General features: G+C 38.4%; 1 protein-coding gene and 1 long non-coding RNA gene across 3 annotated transcripts in view; one reads left to right on the forward strand and one right to left on the reverse strand.

Moving 5' to 3' along the window:
- The window catches only part of LOC144975976 (uncharacterized), a 90,578-nt gene extending 73,002 nt beyond the window's left edge, over positions 1–17,576 (reverse strand). For both annotated transcript variants that reach the window (XM_078920222.1, XM_078920220.1), the window contains exon 1: positions 17,482–17,576. In XM_078920222.1, coding sequence (XP_078776348.1) covers positions 17,482–17,485 — 4 coding nt within the window. In that variant the 5' untranslated portion in view covers positions 17,486–17,576. The remainder of the gene's footprint in view (positions 1–17,481) is intronic.
- LOC144975978 (uncharacterized) overlaps positions 1–25,000 on the forward strand; it is an 88,230-nt gene that overhangs the window by 56,832 nt on the left and 6,398 nt on the right. Inside the window, exon 2 of the long non-coding RNA XR_013646012.1 lies at positions 21,286–21,378. This is a non-coding gene — a long non-coding RNA (uncharacterized LOC144975978). The remainder of the gene's footprint in view (positions 1–21,285; positions 21,379–25,000) is intronic.

The raw sequence follows: 25,000 nt of genomic DNA on the forward strand, positions 1-25,000 counted from the left end.
TCAAGGGGCATGCGGGTGATATTTCAATGAAATTGGCAATATCCTCAATTTTTAACCCAAAAAAAAAATAATAACAAAAAACACAACAACATTTGATATAATATATTTATTGATGTATCTCAATTCATTTCTAATTACGTTTTGAAAAATATCAGTGTATAGATAGTATGCACTTGGCTATGAAACTCATAACATTGACATCCGGAAGTATAACGGACCAACACACAAAACTGTGTGTAACCAAGAACGTTTGTAGTCTGGTTATTACTGATTAGTGAGAAGTACTCATAAACCCGGATGGCAAAAAAACAATAACAAAGACATGAGTGACGTCAACTGCATACTATCTATAGACCCTGTTATCTTGCTTATTTTTCCATATTATGATTAAATCATTTCCCATGAATTATGTATGGATTTTCACACACAAAGGGACATGCAACTCAGAGATGGCTCAACCTTATATTTTATCTTATAAATTATAGAGGTGTTTATTTATAATGATTAGATCTATATCTTTTTTAATGTCTTTTTTCCCGAAAAGCATTTTTCCACAAAATTTGACTGATAAGGCCATGCTCGTATCTAAAATCTAAATTTCCTTTAAACGAGTTCATATTTTTTGTCACGATTGCCTCTGTACTTTTTTAATAGCATTATTATTATTAAGTATATATCAAATTCTTAGACAGTATCTTTATTAGTTTTGCAAAAGACGTATCAAAAGTTGTAAAATGATAACTATTATCTGCCAAAAATTGACCATAACTAGATCCTTGTCCGAATGTATGTATAGGAAATGCTCTACCAACTCTTAAAAAATTGAGCTTTTACATAGAGCGATATCCAGTAAACGTGCTCAAAGCGCTTTTCAAAGGGTCCCTGGCCAGCAGCAACACTTTACATGTAGGACGTGACATGACGATATTACATTTTTTTCAGACAGAGACAAGGCTGTTAACGGCCAGGTACTCATGTTGCACTTGAGTACGGTGAGAGAATGTGAGTAATGAGCCTTTTCCAAGGACTCAACTATGCGCCGAGAGCGAGGCTCGAACCCAGGACCTTCCGATCCGAAATCGAGTGTCATACCACTAGACCACATAGCCGCACAAACAACTCTACCCCAATGTACTCAAACCAATCAAAGATATACTGCATTACAAAAACGATAAAACAAGCCCATAATTGCGTTCATTTATAAGAGATCTGCGCAGTCAGTATTAACTGTTCCGAGATAAACGCCGGTTTCATAAGCACTTTTCATTATTGGCATTTAATTTACAGTAAGAAGATGCAAATAATTCCTATTATGACGAAAGACGAATGATAATGATATAAACATTTAAGGTTGTTATGCTATCGTAAATAGTGCATAAATCATTGGACGAAATATCTCTTTGAAAATTAATTACACGATTATTTCCATAACTACTCATGGGAAATCTGCTAGAAAATCAGAAAACCAGATTACACCAGATAATTACATTTAAAACCAAGTCTGAAATAATTCTTGAAATATCAACATTGTGAAATATTTTATAGATTTATCTTCAAAATCTATTTAAAGATTTTTATCATTACATTTATTGTTTCCATCCATTTCCTTGGGGAGCATTTTACAAAGATTTTGTCGACAGGTTTTTTTTTAATAAGAAGGCAAAATCCGAGTAAAGCGTCATGTGTGAAAACAAGACAAGAAAATTATATTGTTTATTTTGAAGAAACGATGAAATCATAACTAGATATATAGCTAAAAATTAGCTTTCCTTTTTCAAATATCATAAACAGAGGATCCAGTACTAAAAATGTAGCATATAATTTTCTAGATTTTAAAGTGTTGCGTTGTTGCTTTGGATAGAGACCAATAAAAATGCTGAAATTTTGAAATAAACATTTCAAAATTATCTACATTGAGACGGAAAAGTGAGTGGAGCGGGCTTTTATGTTGATAATAACAAGAAATTAAGTGAGTAGGAAAGTGCCTGAAGACAATCATAGAGAATAAAACTTTCGCGGCGGCGATGGGGGGGGGGGGGGGGGGGGGGCTCGAACACGCGACCTTGCTGGTACGACAACTCCGCCCGGTCGGGGAGAGCGCGGCTCTTTAAAAAAAATGACCTTTTATATAACGCAATATCCACTAAACGTGCTAAAAGCGCTTAACAAGGGGTCCCTGTCCAACAGCAACATTTAACATTTAGGACGAGACATTACATGACGCCTGTAAGATATTATAACTTTATTTCGGACAAGGACAACACTGTTAACGGCCAGGTACTCATTTTACACCTGAGTACGGTGAGAGAGTGTGAGTAAAGAGCCTTTTCCCAGGACTCAACTATGCGCCGAGCGAGGCTCGAACCCAGGACCTTCCGATCCGAAAGCGAGTGTCATACCACACGACCACATAGCCACACTAATCGTGCATAGACCAGCCATTTTCAGGATTTCCCCCCAAACTTCACACCCAACTAACACAAAAAATAGATTTTTATCACTCAATTACAATAGCAGTAAATTCTTGAGATAAATCATATCTTCAGCAAAAATGCTCTACAACACATTGCTCATTTTCTTTAAATTGTATGATGCACAAGAGAAATTTGAATAAGAAAATGTTGGTTTTATCGTAACGAATGTGATGATTTTCCTATAGTTGGTAAGGAGAGGGTTAAAGATTAAAAAAAGAGATAATATAAACTTTGAAATTCCAAATTTTTAATCTTTAAACTTGATTGACCAGTTAACTTCTGTACTCTGGAAGAACATGGGTTTTAAAAAATTGGCCAGAAAACTCGTCCTTCGATTAAGATGACCCTTATTTTAGCAATAAAACTCTTAAACCTGGCACTTTGCCAAGTATGAATAATGGCTGCTCGGTCTGTCCGAATCAGTTCAATAGGCGTGGTTATATTTCCTTTTATTACGATTTTTTTTCATGATCGTGTGAATTCCGATATGATGACAGATTGAATCTGTTGTGTTTTAGATGGGACACTAGAATAATATTGCGGAATCACTCACCAAGAAGCGTTTATTGAATAAATATGAGAGAGAGAGAGAGAGAGAGAGAGAGAGAGAGAGAGAGAGAGAGAGATATTTAAAAATTACATAACATAATATCGTATAGGGCGAAAAAGGATAAAATTCCGTGAATTCCCTCAATATAAATAGTAATGCTAGAAATCTATTGATTGAAAGATTACAATAATGAAACATGTGGTAAAGATAGTATATAAACTTAAATGTAGTCATGTATGTGAGCTGTATAAACGTATATTATTTTTAATCGTGACATGCAAAACACACACACATACACACACACACACACACATACATCCATACATCTGGAAGATAACCGTAATAAGATAACGGTGCATGGTATTTACATACAAGATTGAAAGCCATGTCAACAGCAGTGCAAACAAGCATCAGCCCCAGTCCTAGGACGCAGCCGATAGACTACTTCAGTCTCTGGCAGAGGGAAGGAAGCAACGGTGGCAGGAGACCGTGGAAAGTCTCGACTTTACACACTCCATCCGCCACGCTTGGCGTTTGATAAAGAAATTGGACCCAGATCGGAATTTCGCGAAGGCTGCACCGGAATGCGAGGCAGACACAATTGCCAAGAACATTAAGAACCGTAGTAAGCGGGTCCCTAATCAGGATTTTGAGCGCGGTGTCCGCAAGGCGTACCGTACGATTTTGGACTCGCTACCTGCGGAGGAGTCGGACTGAACGGCCCCGTTCAGTCCCCGAGAAGTGGGTGCAGCCATTAGCGAAGTGAAGAACGGCAAAGCAGCAGGGATATATGGTGTATATCCCGATATGGTGACGCATCTGGGCCCCAGGGCACGGGCCTGGCTAGCAGAGGCAATGTCTGACATCCTTGCAAAAGGAAAGCTTCCACAAGTGTGGAAGCATGCGAAGATAGTTGCCATCCTGAAGCCAGGGAAGCCGGCGAAGGAGGCAGACAGTTACAGACCCATATCGCTGCTGAGCTGTCTTTACAAATTGTTGGAGCGTGTTCTATTAAACCGATGGGGGTCGGTCCTAGACGCTGCCCTGCCACCCGAGCAGGCAGGCTTCAGGGAAGGGAGGTGCACCACGGAGCAGGTCATTGCCCTTACAGAGCATATTGAGCACGGGTTCGAGAGAAAACAGCAAACAGGTGCTGTATTTATAGACCTATCAGCGGCGTACGATACGGTCTGATGCGATGGGTTAATGCTCAAACTTGCAAAAATCATAAGGTGCAAAAAGACCTTGAAGTTGTTCTCTTTGATCTTAGGGGAAAGGCAATTCCACGTCGCGCTGGGAGACGTCACGAGCAAAGTAAGGAAATTGAAGAATGGGGTCCCTCAGGGGTCGGTACTTGCGCCAATGTTGTTTAACGTTTACATTAGCGATATGCCGAACACTTCCTCCCTGAGGCTGGGATACGCAGACGACTGGGCACTCGTTACTCAGAGTAAAGTGTGGACCCGTCTCGAGAGCGTACTCAGCGAGGACGTCACCAGACTCAAATCCTACTTTGACAAGTGGTACCTGAAGATGAACACTTCAAAAACCGTGGCCACTGCATTTCACTTATGCAGTGGCTGGCCCACCCGTAAACTGATGGATCGCAGTCTTACCTATCGGGTTCATCTCGAAGGGGTTGCCCGGAAGATAGAGAAGCGGAATAGTCTTCTGAGGAAGCTGGCGGGATCGACTTGGGGCGCTAGCCAAGCGCTCCTGAGAACATCCGCCCTGGCACTATGCTATTCCACCGCGGAGTATTGCGCTCCAGTGTGGGGTAGAAGCAGAAACGTTGAGAAGGTGGATGTAAAACTTCGCAAGTCGATGCACATAGTGTCGGGAACGCTAGCAACAACCCCTAGAGAATGGGGCCCGATAATGGCGGCGATTCAGCCCCCGATATCCGGAGGGAGACCATTACGGGAAACTGGCAAAGTAAGATCAAAGAGAGAGGGAATGGGGATACCCCTCTCATGCGCATAATGAACGGTGCCCCCGTTTCGAGCCGAAATAAGTCCCGGCAACCCTTGTACGCAGAATCCCTGACTACGGACAGAGCTGCACATACGAGATGGAAGTCGGTTTGGACGAATTCAATCCCTCGTGGGGGCGGGGACCTACACTCCTCTAAGCTTGGTGAGAAGTTGCCAGGCTTTGATACCAGTAAGAGGAGACACTGGGTAGCTGCGAATCGGCTTCGGTCGAGGAGCTGCCTAACGGCCGGTACGTTACATCAGTGGGGTCTAACTTCCTGTCCAATATGTCCACGCTGTGGGCAAGAACCCGAAACGGCAGAGCATCTAGTCGAAAGGTGTGTTGTGACGATGCTACCAGGCGGGTTCGCGACGGTGCACGAATGCGGACCGGACTTTGCTGATTGGGTCGATCGTCATAACATAATAGTGTGAACCATAAGAAGCTGCTGCCGTCATATAAAAATCTCCCTACCAGTCTACTAACACCTTGACATAATCCATAGATTTTGCATTCTTTGTTTCAACTTTCAAATTGTTCTCATTTCTGGACAATACGAATACCGAACCAGTTTTGTCTTATGTTTAAAAAATTGAATTGAGCAATATTCACTAAATGTGCTCAAAGCGCTTTACAAGGGGTCCCTGGTCAACAGCAACATTTAACATGTAGGACGGGACATAACGCCTGTTAGGCGATATTACAATTTTTCGGACAAAGACAACGCTGTTAACGACCAGGTACTTATTTTACACCTGAGTATGGTGAGAGAAAGTGAGTAAAGAGCCTTTTCCAAGGACTCAACTATGCGCCGAGCGCGAGGCTCGAACCCAGGACCTTCCGATCCATACCACAAGACCAAATAGCCGTTTGTTTTGGTTGAGCTATTGATTACAACTCACAATTATATATTTTCCCTGTTATCTTCGTCATCTTTTATGACGATTTTTTTGGGTTAGTATCAGCGAAGTCATCGTTAACATATTATAGCCTGACACAAGAACCCTCTAGGACTGGCAGTTTGACGTCATTTTTTCGGTTTGTGTTGCGTCTAGTGAGTTGTCGTTAGTAGAGCTCATGGAAACAAGTTGTCACATTGGTTGAACGATTGAATACAACTCACGATTTGTTTTCTTTTGTGGCGAAAGACTGGCCTTTTGACGTCATTTTTTGGTCAATGTCAGGCTATAGAAAGAATGCGCTTGGCCAAGGAGTTCACAACATTGCCATCCGGAAGTATAACGGACCAACACACAAACTCTGTGTAACCATGAACGTCCATAGTCAGGTTAATACAGTTTAGTGAGAACAACTCACAAACGCGGATGGCAAAAACAATAACAAAGGCCTGAGTGACGTCATCTTTGAACTATCTATAACTTTACGATGGCTACGGTATCAGGTCATGAGTTTACTGGCTATTTCATGACAAGAATGGTCTGTAAATAACTAATGAATCATCACAGAGAGAGACCTCCAAACTATAAGCGCTTTTGGTTGGTAGTAATCCTGCAATAAATACACGCCAATGGGATACAAACATGCACACGACTTTTATGTCACGCACGCACAATACGTGACCATCACCTATATAAACTGTTGTACGCTGGAAAAACGCGTAATTAAACATTTGGTCAGAAAATTCGTCCTTCAAATAATATTATTGATCGATTTAAATGACCCTCATCTTGGCAAAAACTCTCAAACTTGGGACTGCTTCAAATAATATAATTGATCGATTTAAATGACCCTCATCTTGGCAAAAACTCTCAAACTTGGGACTGCTTCAAATAATATAATTGATCGATTTAAATGACCCTCATCTTGGCAAAAACTCTCAAACTTGGGACTGCTTCAAATAATATAATTGATCGATTTAAATGACCCTCATCTTGGCAAAAACTCTCAAACTTGGGACTGAAAGGAGACCTCGCGAGGTCGTAGGTTTGAGAGTATTAGTCAAGATGAAGGTCAGTCGAATCGATCTATCTTTTTAAGGACGAGTTTCCGAGCCAAATTTTTAAATACGTGTTTTTCCAGAGTACGACAGTGACTGGTTTTGGATATATGAACTTTGTGTACTTGTTTAATAATCGGATAGCCAATAAATGAGTTCTTATCTCGTTGTTGTCACGGACAAACATTCAACCCAGCAGAGAATGCATACATTTAGAGCATAATTATTTGAGGAGATGCCATTTTGCGTCCATTTGAAAATTGTACAAAATTAGATTGAATTATTCACATTTCAATAAATATTATATAGGAATATATATATATATATATTATATATATATATATATATATATATGTATTAATATATATATTATATATATATATATATATATATATATTATATATTTAAAAACAAAACAAGTATAATTATGATCTTCTACAATATTGCTTCGAGCGTTCGCTCTCATCAGGAAGTGGAAGTGAAATTAGATTTGAGCGAACGATCGAAACAATATTGTAGAAGTTGATCATAATTATACTTAAAATGTTTTATAAATAGCTCCTTTTATCAAAAAGTTGAGCACTATTATTTCATGGTTTTTGTTTTTTATAATTTATATAGAATATTTATACATACATATATATATATACTCGTATATTATATATATATATATATATATATATATATATATATATATATATTTATATATATTTAAATATATATATATATATATATATATATATATATATATATATATATATATATATATATTGGTTGGAAGTATGTTGTTATTAGCAATTCATTTAAACGCACAACTTTTTAAATAATATATGACAGTATATTTACGTGCGTGACGCATCGCCTCGAATTTGGTTTTATGTCGGGGTACCTATCTAGATTATCAATAGCTATAATTTATAGTTAAGCACGTGATACCTGGGTTGACATTTTTATGATACCGTATATCAAGACGAATGCTTATAGTTTCTTAAACTGACAAAAACTTTTTAAAATGATATTTCAAATTATCTAAACTTTAAATTCGCGATATGGTTACTTGTACACAATGCCTTTTTTATACGGACAGGCACAAATATCACATTAACTTTAATTAATATAATATATTCAAGCTTGAAAAAATATTGTAGAAGTTAAATAATCTTAATTATACTTGAAATGTTTTATAAATAGCTCCTTTGATCAAAATGTTGAGCACTATTATTTCATGGTTTCTGTTTTTATGACTTATATATATATATATATATATATATATATATATATATATATATATATATATATATATATATATATAAACATACATATAGTTCATTTCTACGGATTTACCATGGTCAATGCTCTTCAGAATGTTTCATTTATTCTGCGCATGAATACTGTCACCATTCGGGCCACTGACAACGCTTAAAAAGCTTGATTTTTGTTGCAAGAGGATATAACGTTCCGCTAAGCAAAAAAAAAAAACAAAAAAAAAAACAAACAAACAAAAAAAAACAAACAAACAAAAAAAACAAAACAAACTATGAGTAACTTATAGCGTTTATAGAAGAAATTCATTTATTGAAAACGATTCACCCAACAACCTATGTGGTCTAGTGGTATGACACTCGCTTTCGGATCGGAAGGTCCTGACTCCGAGCCTCGCTCGACGCATAGTTGAGTCCTTGGAAAAGACTCTTTACTCACATTCTCTCACCGTACTCAGGTGTAAAATGAGTACCTGGCCGTTAACAGCGTTGTCTTTGTCCGAAAAATTGTAATATCGCCTAACAGGCGTCATGTCTCGTCCTACATGTTAAATGTTGCTGTTGACCAGGGACCCCTTGTAAAGCGCTCTGAGCACGTTAAGTGGATATTGCGCTATATAAAAGCTCAATTTTTTTTAAAAACAACAACGAAGGGATGAGTGATGTAACTCTTTTCATTCCATAGATGGACACACACAGACATACACACACACAGACATACACACACACACAGACATACACACACAAACATATACACAACGCACATATGAAAAAAATTATTTTTAAAACTTCAACGCGGCATCTTTCAAAAGCCGTGGTCTAGGGATTCCACGAAGTGAGATAGATAATAATTTATCCAAATAATGTCTCGTGTCAACGGTAATCAATGAGCAAATTCGGTATTCATAATCTTTTCCAAGGAAAAAAAGGGTAAAGCGAACGAAATGGGGCTGGAACCCGAGATCTTATGGGTCACAGTGTTAATGCCCTAATCACTCAGGCAATACCTTTATTGCCTTCTCAAATATCATGGAACCAAAGTCATGATGACTACGACCTCGGCGAATATGATGAGGATGGTGATACTGGTGATGATGATGATAAGGATGATGATGATGACCCTGAAAATATAATACATAAACAAAAAGAATGGGAAAACCCAAAAGTCACGCCAGATAATTCAGACAACTGAAAACCTTTTCTCTTTGACAACCGAGTAATTTCCCTTTCTTTAGCCGTGATGTTCTCTGATCCACCCGTAGTTATGTTACACTTTTATAATTCATATTAATGTATCAAATATTATATAGATTAAACTAAAAGCATGCGGTATCCATTATGAATCGTGGTCGTTATGAATAATTCACTAATGAATTACTCATGGGTCTCTCATTTGATGTAGGTTTCACTGTGAACTCGTGTTAATAAATTTCTAAGGGGGGCGGGGGGGGGGGGGGGGGGGGGGGGGGTTACAATTACCAGAGGGACGCATTGCAATTCCAGATGGGCGGTCATAATCAATGAATTAGGCGACGTGGGTTGTATAGTAAAAGTAACGTTGATGATAAAGTAATAATATATGAGACCCAAACCATCAGAGGTGTTATATGTTGGAGTGATTAGTCCCTAGAAAATGAATATACAGGGTGGGTTTTTTTAAAATTACTACTCAAAAGATAATTGAAATAGCTTAAAGTAGAAATGATAGAAACGTCTAAATTTTTTTGCAAAGTTTTGCATCACTATTCACCGCACTCAAGTGCAAAATAAGTACCTGCCGTTAACAACGTTGTCTCTGTCGGGAAAAAATGTTTTACGCCTAACAGGCGTCATCTCTCGTTCTACATGTTACGTGTTGATCAGTTGAATCTTTGTAACGCGCTTTGAGCACGTTTAGTGGATATTGCGCTATATAAAAGCTGAAAAAGTTCAAGAGGAGGTTTATTTACTAAGTGTGAATGAAAATAGTGGCCTTTAAGAGCGTTGTCTTTGTCAGAAAAAAATTGTAATGTCACGTATCAGGTTTCATGTCCTGTCCGTGACCTTTAAGTGTTGCAGTTGGCTAGGGACTACTTGTAAATGAGTACCTAGTACATTGCCGTTAACCCCCCTCCTTACCACCCATAGGGAAATCGTCACATTTGTTACGTTGCAGCCAATATTTTCGTCATTCTAATTTCTTTTCTACATCATAATATTTGAACAAAAATGTTTGATATATCAAGTTTAAGTATATTAACACTGTGTTGCAGAGCTCGTTTAGATTTCTGTTTGAGTGAAATAAATTTATTTTTTTAACGGTTGTGTGTGTGAAGTTTTGGGGAAAATCCGGAAAATTGCCGGTAAGGTGAGAGTTAACACGGTTGTCTCTGTAGAAAAAATTTTTTTTTGGTAAAATTCCTAACCAATACTAACATGCGTGATGCCTTGTCCTCGTGCGACAATGTGGTCTTGTGGTATGCCACTCGCTTTCGGATCGGAAGGTCCAGGGTTCGATCCTCGCTCGGCGCATAGTTGAGTCCTTGGATAAGACTCTTTACTCACATCCTCCTCTCACCGTACTCAGGTATAGCTGGCCGTTTACAGCATTGTCTCTGTCTGAAATAAATTGTAATATCGCTTGACAGACGTTATGTCACGTCCTACATGTTAAGTGTGGCTGTTGGTCAGGGACCCCTTTTTAAGCGATTTGAGCACGTTTAGTGGATATTGCGCTATAAAAAACTCAATTAAAAAAAAAATTATACGCTGATTGTTAGGGACCCCTTGTAAAGCCCTGTGTGATATCTGTTTTGAACCTCAGTCGAAAGAAACAAAGATCTGAACAAGTGTGTATGAAAGGTGTCAGGCAAAACAAGAAAGAAAAATAGAAGAAAAAAAAAAACTATCCCAAAATGTCAGTCTACCTCGACTGGGGATCGACTGGTAATCAGAAGGTCTGAGGTTCGATCCCCAGTCGAGATAGACTGGTTTTTTGGGATGTTTTTTTCTTCTATTTTTCTTTCTTGCTTCGTTTGGCACCTTTCATACACACTTGTTTAGATCTTTACTTCCACCGGTACCTGCTTCTTAGTTTCATAATTTGTTTTTGTTTTTTTTTCGGAAGAAACAAGTGTGTACGGGGGACAGTTAAGTAGAGTAGAGCGTATGGCTACACCCCCCAAATTAATTTCGTCAACCCAGCTTCCAAAGTCTTCCTCCGCCCTAAGGACGGTTTCATAGCCACCTTCAAGTTTAGTAACTCGACAGTGGAGGACGATGTGATTGCTGGTCTCTGGTGCTGCCTGACCTTTCCGGTAGGCATCACTGTTCCCAAGTTTCCATCTGCACATATTTGATGCAGTTCTGCCATGTCCTGTTAAGAGGCGATTTGAGGAAACCCAGTATTTCCAGGCGTTGTGGAATGTAGGCATTCTTTTAGTGGGATCTTTTATGATGTTTCCTCCTCTTGTGTATTCCTGTTCCACATTTCTCTCCAGTTTTCCTCCACGCTGAAGTCTGCCATTTTTGATAGGTAGAAAGTTCTTCTCGATTTGAGTCTTGCTGTTGAAGGTGCTCCCTTTACGATTATTTTTAATTCTATTTTTATTTTTATCATTTTTATTTCCCGGGGACAGAACCACAGACCTTTCGTCGTGCGATAGTGGTCTCTCAGGCCCCAGGGCCACAAATGCATTCCCTAAATATACTAATAGATTTAATAGATTTTATATAAGTCATCGGGTATTTTTGTCACGATCGCCGGATATTTTAGTCACAACCGTCAAGAGGGCGTGGTAATACGTGTTACTGTTATTAAGAATAATACAGGGGCTATTCAAAATGATCCATCCAAATCTAAACTAGTTTCATTTGATTACTACTCAGTGTATTCGGCATGAATAATGTATCAAATGAAAGGTAAATAAGGCACAGAAGACGTTACGTAACGCCTTCTACTCTTCCAGTTCAAGACTCCTTGGAAGTGTGTATGCAACGAATATTTCGGAGAACTAATTATGAAGAGGGTGCAGATTGAATCATAAGGTGGCAAATTATATTTTAGTAACAAGATGTATAGACAGATTCTTAGAATTACGGGGCGTTATAGAGCGAGGATAGATGATCGTTATACAAGACCAGCATAAATAATTTAGACTGGAAAATATGAAGATGAATTACACCATGTATATATCCAATCCTCTGGAAGAGTGGTTTTGCACTTCCAACGACATTGACGTCACGCTTTTTGTTCCCTATTATTGTCCTTTTATTCTTGGATAAAAACTTGACTTTTTTCTTGACATACAAAACGAAAATAAATGGAAACTTTACCCAAAAAGTCATTTTGGGTTAAATAAATAATAAAACAAAGAAATAAATTCCCTTTATTCATCCCTAAGGGGAAATCTTTCTTTAGGGTCTATTCCAAGGGAAGACTGGAATAACCCAGGCGTCAGCCGCAGTGCAGCGCCACAAAGTGAGCTAAGGCTAGGTGACTTGCTCAAGGCCACACAACGCGGTACCTTTCGGGTACGAAGCAAAGACCGTACCCGCTGAGCCACGCTGTCCCATAAAACAACTTTAAACAATGGAGCAAAGGTGCCTACTTTTCAAAGAATGTGGTGTAATGGTGGCACGTCTGAACAGGTAATCTGGAGGTCCGAGGTTCGATCCCTGGTCAGGGAAGACATAATGCATTGGGATGGCTGTTTTTTTTCTTGTAATTTTCTTTCTTGTTTTGTCTGGCACCATTTCATACATACCTTTTCATAACTTTACCTTATCCCAGTGCCTGTTCCCAACTGTGTTAGTTTTCTATTTTGATTGTGAGGTATTCATTCAAACTGGATGATGATTTGGAAAAAGAATATACTTGAGCTTTTATGTAGAGCAATATTCACTTAGTGTGCTCAAAGCACTTTATAAAGGGTCCCTGACAACCAACAACACGCAACATGTAGAACGAGACATGACTCCTATCAGGCGATATTACATTTTTTACCGACAGAGACAACTTTGTTAACAACCAGGTACTCATTTTACAACCGAGTAAGGTGGAAGAAACAATGTAAGTAAACAGCCTTTTCTAGGGACTCAACTTTCACGCCGAGCGAGGGTCGAATCTAGTATCTTCCGACCAAAAAGCGAGAGTCATGCCACAAGACCACATAGTCGCACATTTGAAAGAGACAAAGAAAAAAGGGGGCGGAGTGAAGGGGGTTTAGTTGGGGGGAGGAGGGGGGGGGGGTACGCATGGATGATGGTGTGTTGGGCATCGGTTCGACAGGAAATGGCAGATGATTAAGGGATTGCACCTTGGGGATTGAGGCTCGAGCCCAACTGCTGTCGGCTTCTGGTTTTCCCATTGAGCTATTCCCCAGTTTAAGACGTATCACTTTTACTGACATTTGCGTCTATCTCGGTTGTTTTTCCTGACGAATCTTACATGAAAATATCGCATAAAAAGTTTTTTAAAAAAGGAATTTTTTTTTATCGTATCTTATTTCGTTGATCTTGTGTTTGTGTTTGTTTGTTTTTGTTTTCTTTATTATTAATTTTTTTGTGTGTGTTTAAATTGTTTTTGTTTTGTCTTGTCTTGTTTTCTATTCTTTATTAATAATTATTTGTAGTTGATTTTATTTGTTTGATTTGTGAAAGGAATATGTAAAATGGAGACTTTTGAATTTTACAATTCTTTAAATATATAAAAGAGAATAATGGATAGTTTTCCTTTTTTCTTTTATTCTTATTTTTGCTTTGCCTAGCACTCTATTATACATGTTTGTTTCAGATTAATATTTAATAATGTCGTCTGCTGGTAGTAAACGCGAAGAAGATTAGGGTAGCTAAACAATATTATTATAACATTAAGGCAGTTTGTTTAAATCTTTTTATAAGCTTATCTGACGGATTACAACGTGAAGATGAAAGCTTTAATATTCATTATGATTTCAGAAAATTGCATAATGAAAATTTTCAAACGTTGAATGAACGATGATGTCACGCCATACATACTCTGGAAAAACAAGTATTTAAAATTTTGGCCAGAAAAATCATCTTTCAAATATCATATTGATTAAAATTACCCCTATATTTTAGAAATAGCTCAGTTGGTAGAGCACTCGCTTCACACGCAAAGGGACCAAGATAGATCCCGGGTGCAGTCGATATTTTTTTTCCTGGCCTCCTTGTCTAGCCAGTGTTGATTGGTTAGCTGGGTCTGTTAGATCTGGCGGAGAGAACTTTGCGATAGAGTAGCTTCATATCCAACGAATAGCAAGCAAATGCTATTGTCCGTTTCACGCTATAGAAACCGGGATAATCACCAGCTCCATGTGCCTAATGATGGCTCTGTAGGACAACTTTTTAACTTTCTATTGGCAAAAACTCTCAACCCCGGGGACGTGAGCCAAATCCCAGGTTCGAGAGTGTATCGATATTGAAGGACAAATTTTCTGGCCAAAATTATAAACACGTGATTTGTGAGGAGGGTTGGGTTAGGGGGGGGGGGGGGTCAGAGTACAGCAAAATGGATGATGAATGATAACACAATGGTGAGTTAGCTCGTAATGACCATTTACTATATGTAGTAAGACATCCAAACATCCCATCCAGAAGACCGCTAGCTCTGTAGAGTTTTTGGACAGGAAATCGCAATACGCTTTCATGATGGTTGTGGAACTGCTTTTCATGTAGATCAAACAATCGACATATCCGGGAAAATTAGATAGACATATTGTTAGAATCTATTTTCTAATAGGATTCAATCGTCTGATGTCACGTCCGCCCAGCAACGAGCAGCTTGGTTCTAAACAAAGAAAATCGTTTTTTTTTAATTCTTCATGCTGGCTAGAACTTTTTCACATGTCATGTGATCAGAATGTATGAAAGTCAAAACATGATCAGATTTTTAATGTTTTTCTCCTAGGGATACACTTTTGTGCTCGTTGGTGAAGTATTTCAAAAGGGCGTCCGACATTGTTCCGATAGTTTAGAACTAGTTACTAAGTTAACCAGTTGCTACAAATTACAAGGGAAGTGACGTCACCATTGTTAAAGCCTATTGAGAGAGGAAGAGACAACTCAAAATCAAAAGTGACTGTTTTGTTTTGTCTGATCCACACTTGGGTTATATGTCCCTTTTTCTTTACGAGAAAACAGTTACTGCAATACGATTCAATAGTCTGATGCCACGCCGCCTGGCAACGGCGGCCATCTTGGTTCTAAACAAAGAAAATCATTGCTTTTTATTCTTCATGCTGGCTAGAACTTTTCATATGCCTTGTGATCAGAATGTGTAAAAGTCAAAACATGATCAAATGTATGGGGCTTTTCCCCTCTGGATGCGCTTTTATGCTCGCCGGAGAAATATTTCTTACGGCGTCCGCCATTGTTCCGATAGTTTAGAGCCAGTGTTACTAAGTTACCATGCGTCATCAGGAAGGAAGTGACGTTACGACTGTTTAAGAGTATTGTCTATTAAGATATTTAGAACTTTATACGGAATTTCAACTCCATGGATATCAGCCATGGGTAATTTTCAAGCTATACGATGCTCTCCCATTAATGTTGACCTTTCAAATGGGCAACGTGGCTCTGCGCTACGGTCTTTGCATCATACCCGAAAGGTCCCGAGTTCGACTACCCGCTGCGCTGTGTAGCTTTGAGCAAGTCATCTCGCTCTAGCTCAGTTTGTGGCGCTGTACTGCCGCTGACGCCTGGGATTTCCAGTCTCCCTTGGAGTAGACACTAAAGACAAATTTCCCCGTGGGGATGAACAAAGGGCATTTTATTCTACTATATTTTATTTATGATAAAGACAAATTGAGTTAGTTTAACCACTTGTTTGCCGTATTCTGGGAAAAAAACCACTTAAAACATTTGGCAAGAAAACTCGTCCTTCAACTATCGATCGATTCAAATGACCTTCATCGTGACAGAACACTCACAAATCTGGGACTTCGCGAAGTCCAAGGTTTGTACGTGAAGTCCCATTTATATTTTTTTAAAATTGAGATTGAGATTTATATAGCGCAATGTCCGCTAAATGTGCTCAAAGCGCTTTACAAGGGGTCCCTGGTCAACAGCAACATTTAACATTTAGGACGGGACACCACCTGTCATGTTTTTCGGACAAAGACAACTCTTTTAACGGCCAGGTACTCATTTTACACCTGAGCACGATGAGAGAATGTGAGTAAAGAGCCTTTTCCAAGGACTCAACTATGTGCCGAGCGAGGCTCGAACCCAGGACCTTCCGATCCGATAGCGAGTGTCATACCACTAGACCACATAGCCGCACAATAATATAGAGCAATATCCTTTTCACGGGGTCCTAAGCCAGCCACACCACTTAAGACATGACAACTGTTAAGCGATTTTGATTTTTTTATCTGACAGAGACAATAGTGTTAACGGCGAGAGGTACTCATTTTACACGTGGGTATGGTGAGAGAATGTAAATAAAGATCCTTTTCCAAGGACTCAGTTATGCGCCGATCAGAGCTGGGTTCGAACCCTGGGGAGCAGTATGATAAAGATCTGAAAAAGTGTTTATGAAACAGTCGAGACAAAGAAAGAAAGAAAATACCAAAAAAAATAAATATATGATAATAACAATAATAAATGGCATTTATTCACCCCGTTGTCACTGGCTCAAAAGCGCTTTACAGTGATATAAAACAAAACTATTACAATGAGACAAGTGTTGATGGAGAAGTGATACAAATTCAATTTAATAACAACAACAAAACATGATAATAGTATAGATAGAGATTTGAAAGTTGTCAATCTTAAAGAATAAATCGATCTTTCTCTTCTGTAGAGAAAGACTGGCATTTTGAAATATTTTGTACTTATTGTATTTTTCTTTCTTACTTTGTCTGGCACTATTTCTTACATACTTTACTAGAAGAAACTACTTATCTCGCTTTCGGATCGGAAGGTCCTGGGTTCGAGTCTCGCGCTTGGCGCATAGTTGAGTCCTTGGAAAAGGCTCTTTACTCACATTCTCTCACCGTACTCAGGTGTAAAATGAGTACCTGACCGTTAACAGCTTTGTCTTTGTCCGGAAAATTGTAATATCACCTAACAGGCGTCATGTCCCGTCCTATATGTTAAATGTTGCTGTTGACCAGGGACCCCTTGTAAAGCGCTTTGAGCACATTTAGTGGATATTGCGCTATATAAAGCTCAATTATTATTTTTTTTTACTTTATCTTCACTATCTGTCAAAATACAAATCTACAAATATTACTTTCTAGAAAAATTAAAATTGCTTACCCATTTTTCTGTCTGGCTTTTTACGGTTGAGAAAAGAAGAAAAAACAGTCAAAAAATTGTACTATCTATAACTCACACGAAGTCTTTGACACAACATGCACCTACTGTTACCAATGTTTGTCTCAGTAATCCTCTTATATATGTCTTCCTATCTAAAAGAAATGCAGTATTAAACACCAATGAAGGGAACGCAGATCTTCTGGATCAACAATGAGGTCTCAAAATGACTGTAGCCAACTTTTTTTTTCTCATGGAAGAGGCTGCTTGGGGTACTAATAATACATGGAGGATACCGCAAAGCTTTTGAGATGAAAAGAAGATGAGAGGATGGGCCCTCTCTCTCTCTCTCTCTCTCTCTCTCTCTCTCTCTCTCTCTCTCTCTCTCTCTCTCTCTCTCTCTCTCTCTCTCTCTCTCTCTCTCCTTCTTTCTCATATTCTTTCATTCTTTCTAATAAGCGCACCACTGCAAATAAAACCATTATAGACTGTCTTTGGGTTGGGGTGGTGGTGGTGGTGGTGGAGGTGGAGGAAGAGGTGGTTGGTGTATGCAAGATGAGTACATTTCTTCCCACTCAGCATCCCGAGGCCTTGTCTTACGACTGTCATAGGAAGAGTACCTGCAGGCTTTATCCTACTTGAGAGCATTTGACGTGTAATCAGTTGTGATTATCCCCCCTTTGATCCCGAAAACAAGGCGAGGCTGTCAACAGTCGAAAGTAACCTAGAGATGGCGTTAATGATAAGTGTGGTGTCTAATCCTTTGAAAATTGGGACTACTACTTGTGTCTTGTGAGTCGTGATGCAATGGAACAGGTCGACGTGCACTACTTTACAGGTCTGATAACCCAATTCCTTATGGGCTCATTGTTGTAATGGAAATCTAAAAAAAATGACGCAAAATATTGACCAGTACAACAATGTTAAACTAGGCCATAAGTGGGTTCGGATATCAGACCTGCATAGATGTACACGTCGGAACAGGTTCATAAAGTTCAGTAAGGAAAGGATCGTATATTATTGAGCCCTTCTTATAAATATGACGCATCGTATCTAACCTGTGTGTTATATCGAGGTGAACACAATGTCTAAAAGCGATTTTAAAGTCAAAATTCGACCAGAAATCTGCCAATCTCTGAAAAAACAAAACAACACATTTTAAAAATTTTGGCCAGAAAACTCGTCCTTTTATAGTTGATCGATAAAGTGACTTAAAGCGATTTTAAACTCAATTTTCTACCAAAAAGCTGCCAATCTCTGAAAAAAACAAAACAACACCGTTTTTTTTTAATTTTGGCCAGAAAATTCATCCTTATTTGTTGATCGATTAAAGTGATCATCGGCATTTCAAAATCCCTCAAACCAAGGACATCAAGCAAGTCTTCAAGGAATTCCAAGATCTGAGAGTTTTGACAAATTATGTATAATTTTTTTTATCAACAATTTGATAGTTGAAGAACACGTTTCTGGCCAAAATTTATAAAACAAGTTTGTTTGTTTTTTCAGAGTACTGGAAAAGTGTTTAATTTTTGCCAGTTTCAGAAACTATCCATGTCTATTCTCCTCAATAAAATAATTCAAACTTAAGCCAATTTTCATATATTTAAAAAAAATGATAATATGGTTTTGAACATCTGTTACCCTGTCGTCACAATTTGTAATCATGGTAAAAATATGAAACTTAGATGATTATTATATTCGATGTTTGGGAATTATATTGACCCGATATCCAAATGATTGAGTCCGTGAGGTATTTTCACCAGATCAATAACCATCTGATCAAGTGTGTATGAAAGGTACCAGACAAAGCAAGAAAGACACATGCAAGAAAAATAACCATCCCAAATAAAAAATCTGTCTACCTTGACTGGGGATCGAACCTCGGGCCTTCTGATTACCGGTCAGACGTGCTACCATTACAACACAGAGGTTCCCGATAGTTGGGACAGTTTTAATACCTATATTCTTCACAAGCTGACCATAAACAAGACCATGGTTAAAAGACTGGAGCAGTGGAAATGGTTTTACAGAAGAATGATGAGGTGTCATGGATGAAAGGAAAGAAATGAAGAAATTTTAGAAATGGCAACAGAAAAAGATCACTGATAACAAAAATCATCAAACGCCAATGGATTTTTAGGACACATTATCGCCACCTGGTTTGGAAATACTCGCCTTGACTGAAAGATGATGGAAAAAGATAAGAGGAAGACAAGAAAAACGTATTTAAAGGGATAGATGAGCTGAGAAGGTGGCGCTGCTTAATAGAATTGCAAGAGATAGATCAGCTTGCGGAAGATGACCTCCGACGTCTGCTCAGATATGGAACTACATGAGATGAGATTCTTTACAGAGTACGCCTCTATGGTAGCAGGTCTGATCGGTAATAAGGTCTGAGGTTCGATCCCCAGTCGAAGTAGACTGATGTTTTTGGTATTGTATTTTTTTTCTTGTATTTTTCTTTTTGCTTTGGCACCTTTCATACACACTCGTTCAGATCTTTATTTTATACCGATAGTATTAGTAGCAGTAGTAGTAGTAGTAGTAGTAGTAGTAGTAGTAGCAGCAGTAGTAGTAGAGGAGAGTAGTGAGTGAGTAGTAGTAGTAGTAGTAGTAGTAGTAGTAGTAGTAGTAGTAGTAGTAGTAGTAGTAGTAGTAGTAGTAGTAGTAGTAGTAGTAGTAGTAGTAGTAGTAGTAGTAGTAGTAGTAGTAGTAAGTAGTAGTAGTAGTAGTAGTAGTAGTAGTAGTATAGTAGTAGTAGTATAGTAGTAGTAGTAGTAGTAGTTAGTAGTAGTAGTAGTAGTAGTAGTAGTAGTAGTAGTTAGTAGTAGTAGTAGTAGTAGTAGTAGTAGTAGTAGTAGTAGTAGTAGTAGTAGTAGTAGTAGTAAGCTTCGCAGTCCGAATGACGCTTTCTGAGAATTGTGTGATTCAGTCATACTGATACCTGCTCCTTAATTTCTTAATTCAATAACCGTCACTTACTTAGGTTTAAAATCGTATTTTAATACTTTATTCTAATACCTTTGAAAAAAAATAAGGAAACAAAATGGTAATATTAAATGGATCATATTATCTGACACTATAAATTACTTGTTTTCCCACCTACCATATCACCACTCGGTCAGATATCACAACGTATCCCACCCTTATTTTATCAGAAAGAAAGAAAGAACAAGGCAATAATAAGATGTTACTATTATCAGATTATTTTATAAGGATATGTGATATTATTTCCTTAAGTGCAAAAAAGCCCCACCTAGTCTAATCTAATATTTATGACCATTTTGACTTCAGATTCACTTTATGTTAATTGGGTCACCTCGACATAAAGCTGATTTGAGGCCATCGGTCTCAAATAATGAAATTATGATTGGTTTTCAGTTACCAAATTATATTTGCTACGTCGAACTGTTAAATGATAAATTCAATTAAAATAAAGCAGACGACAGGTGGTGTCTTTGAGTATTTTTTCAAAATAGATTTCAATCAGAAATAATCGACGTATAACGACGTGCACATATATGCAGGTCTGATATCCGAACGCACTAATGGGCCTAGTTTAAGATTGTTGTAATGGACAATATGTTTCGTCATTTTTATTGTTTTCAGATTTCCATTACAAAAATGAGCACATAATGAATTGGGTTATCAGACCTGCTAATAAGCGCATGTCGACGTGTAGGTACTTATTAGCAAGTCTGCCAGCCCAACTTATAATGGATTCATTGTTGTAAAGGAAATACTCTCAAACCAACGTAAAATATGGACCACCAGAATTGATGATTCGCCCGTTTCTAAACATTACAGAGAATCATTTTGCTGATTCGTCCCCGTGACAAAAAGTTTCCAGTCTACGAAAATGCCTGAGCCACTCTGAGTACATGCCAGACACACAAACAGGTCAGGCCCACAATGGACTTTTTTTCAATCAATTGTTTTACAATGCTCAGGATCTATGGGTTGCTTGTTTCTAGTGATAGGCAATCAGGTGACTTAAGGTTACTATGGGTCTTTGTTTCACGGTCATCGGCTGATTTCAAGGGCGAAATATGCTATAAATAATTTTAGTTTCGAGTCAGAAATGAACGACTAAATTGTTAATTCGACTAGTTTTAATAAAAATGGACGATAACTGACTGACTTTTCAAAAGTGTATGCCCTGTTATATTGATTGAATAACTCGAGACTCATACTATAAATAATAGTTTTAAAAAAGGCATCCATGTCAATAGCTTGACATGCATAGCAACACGGGCTCGCGGAGGAATGGGAGCGATCTATATTCATGTCTTTCTTCAACCTAGACATCGATTACATGATTTGTTACTGTGCAAAGATTGGACAATAAATGGCTATTAAGCTTAATTGCTGGCCAACTAACTTCGTGAAGGTTGTGTGAGTTGGACCCGCGATCTCAAGAAGTCGGTGAGAGAGAGCTCTAATAATGACCTGAGTTAGAGACGATTTTTGGGGGGATCGTGGATAGCTCATACGGTAGATTCACGCTTTCACCGGCCAGGCGGAGTTGTCGTACCAGTAAGGTCGCAGGTTCAAACCCCCATCACCGCCGCAATTTTTTTAAAATTCTCTATTGTTCTCTTCTGGCACTTTCCTACTCACTTCATCTCTTGTTGACAATAAATGTTAACTCCCTGCTTTGTTTATGAAAGTTGTAAACATAACCACGGGTCATGCTACGCAAAATGACAACATGTGATGTTAGATATTTCTCAAATTGTGAACACTTTTCACTATGTGGGTCATTTTGAACACATATTGCAATGTGAGCAATGACTTCGAGCATATGGAAAGGTAATGTAGATCATCCTCGTTGCATTTGGTTATTGTGTTGATTTAGCTAGAAAATAATCAAATCAAAACACTCCGGGAGGTAAAATAAAAGATTTTTTTTGTTTGTTTTGTTTTGTTTTTGTTATTGATTTTTAAAATGTTTTTTTTTTCATTCTTGAGTCTTGTAAAGGATCCAAACTTTGCTCTCAGGCTTAAAGAGCGATTGGAGATAATTTAGGAATTTCAAAATGAATGAATTCAGGAATCCTATAATACTACTCTATCCATTATTCGATGATCTTGAGGTTGGCATCCCGCCACGTATAGTGGAATAACAAAATGGACTCTAAATAATCTACTCTAAATCTGCTCAAATCGCTTTACAAAGCATCTAAGCATACAAACTAAAATATTGGAACATGAAATTCCAACGTATGTTTACAAAATGACTTAAATAATTTATCTGTTAATGCTTACAAGCATTCAGCCAATAACAACACATGAAATATTGTGAGAGACATGACACCTTTTTATTAGGTTCGATTACAATGTTTTAAAAGCTCGATTAACAAGTCACGTACTTATTTTATACATAAGTGTGAGTGAATGTGAACTATAATTATATATTTTTCAGGGACACAAATTTTGCACCGCCAAGACTGGGACACGAACTAGTGACTACAAGTCATTAAGAGCAAGTTTCATGCCAAAAATATCGTATTTGACTTGACTTGACTTAGATGCCTTTCGCGTCTCGACCGAAAGATCGTGTCGCCTTGGCTGTTTCCAGTATTTCCTGTGTGAGGTGTCTCCAATATTGCCGGTCCTCTGCTAGGGTTCTCAGATTTTCAAGGTCCCCTGCCGTTATGAGACTAATGCTTTGTCCAAGTGTTGTGAGGTTTTTGTTTAGGATCACAGGGAGTGTTGTGATCGGTTTTCCTCTGAAAAGGTTCCCGTGTTTTTGGAAGTATCCCGACATGGCTTGGTTAGCTGGTATGTTTTTGTCCCTGCGTAGTATGTGACCGAAAAGTTGCCATCGTTGTTGTAGAATGTCAAGGGAAATTGGTCTTTCTTTTGTGATCTTATAGAGTGATTCATTTGAGATCTTTTTTGGGTATTTGATGTCCAGTACCCTTCTTAGCTGTGTGCGATGGAAGGCATCCAGATGTTCTTCTTCGGATTTTGTCAACGCCCAAGTGCCGCAGTTATACAGAAGTACCGGTTTTACAAGAGCACGGTACAGTTTCAGTTTGGTGTTTCTCTTTATTTTGTCACCTCTAATCCATACATTGGTGAGTTTACTGAGTGCGGCGTTTGATAGCGGTTTTCTTCTTTGTACATCATCGGTGTCTCCAATTAGTGAGCCGACTTTCTTTGTTCTTTTCCATTCCTCTTTGTTCCTCGATATTGTTGTAAATTCGGTTTTATTGGCATTGACTTGGAGGTTATATTTCATGAGGGTATTTTGTATGATGTCTATATTTGCTGGTGTTGATCCAATAAAATCGACATCATCTGCATAGGCGATTTCTCTAGGGATTGCATTCTCAATATGAGTCGTTGGTTTTGGAATGACTTTTCGAACTTCTTTCAAAGCGTGTTCTAAGTATATTGTGAACAGAATCGGGCTCAGACTATTTCCTTGGGGGGTCCCGATGTTTCTTTCGAACTGCGTCTGTTTTGTGGCCCCGTATATCCTTGGTTGTATCTTTGTGTTGCTGAGGAGAAATCGGATTATTCGGAGCTCGTCTTCGTCAACTATGTCTGTTAATATCTCCAAAAGTTTTCCTCTGTCGATCGTATCAAAGGCTGCGGACATATCGATTCCGGTTATTGTTATGGATATGTTTTCTTTGAGTGCCTTTGCTGCCAACCATTTATGTGTCCATACAACGTCCGATGTGCTTCGGTCTTGGCGAAACCCGCTTTGGCTATGTGATAGATATTTTTCTATTTTCGGTCTAATTCTGTTGAGGACAATAGTTGACAGTGTTTTTCTTATGGTATTCAGTAATGTTATTGGGCGCAGGTTGTTTACGGGTCCTTTCGTTTTTCCTGGTTTTTGTATTGTAATTAGGACACCTCTGTTTATGTCCCAGTCTTTGTGTGTTGAGAATGTTTTGTTCATTATGTTTGCAATGCTCAGATCCAGGGAGAGGGTACCGCATTTCAGCAATTCAGCGGGAATTTCATCTTCGCCTGGGGATCTGTTATTGTTTAGGCACTTTATGCTATTTCTAACTTCAGTTGTTGTGATGCGGTTGTTTAGGTCTCTAGGGTTTCCTGAGAAGGGCGATATTTGTGAGACTTGTTTGTGAAATTTCTGCTTGAAGTGGTCAGTTACAATGTCAAGGATATCGTTGGGATTTGTTGTCTGTTTGCCAAATTTATCCTGTAGTTTTGGGTTCTCGAATGGTTTTCGGTTCAGAGATTTCGTCGCTTTGAACATAGACTTGCTTTCAACCACCCATCAAGACACCAGACAACATGGGTAGGACAAAGGAAAGACCAAACCCAAGACAAAATGATAACAATACACAACCAAATAGACTATATCATATGTCGACACCGCCATAAACACTACTCAACCAACTCGCGATCATACGGTGGTACACTGCTAACATCCGATCAAAAACTTGTAAAAACGAATTTCAACATAAATGTGTACAGACAACGAAGACAGAAAGGTAAAACGGCAGTCAAAATAAACACGGCAAAAATAGTAAATGAG

The sequence above is a fragment of the Berghia stephanieae genome, chromosome 6 (genome assembly GCF_034508935.2).
Source record: "Berghia stephanieae isolate SIO BIC M18660-M18661 chromosome 6, UCSD_Bste_1.3, whole genome shotgun sequence".
Taxonomy (NCBI): Eukaryota; Metazoa; Mollusca; class Gastropoda; order Nudibranchia; family Aeolidiidae; genus Berghia; species Berghia stephanieae.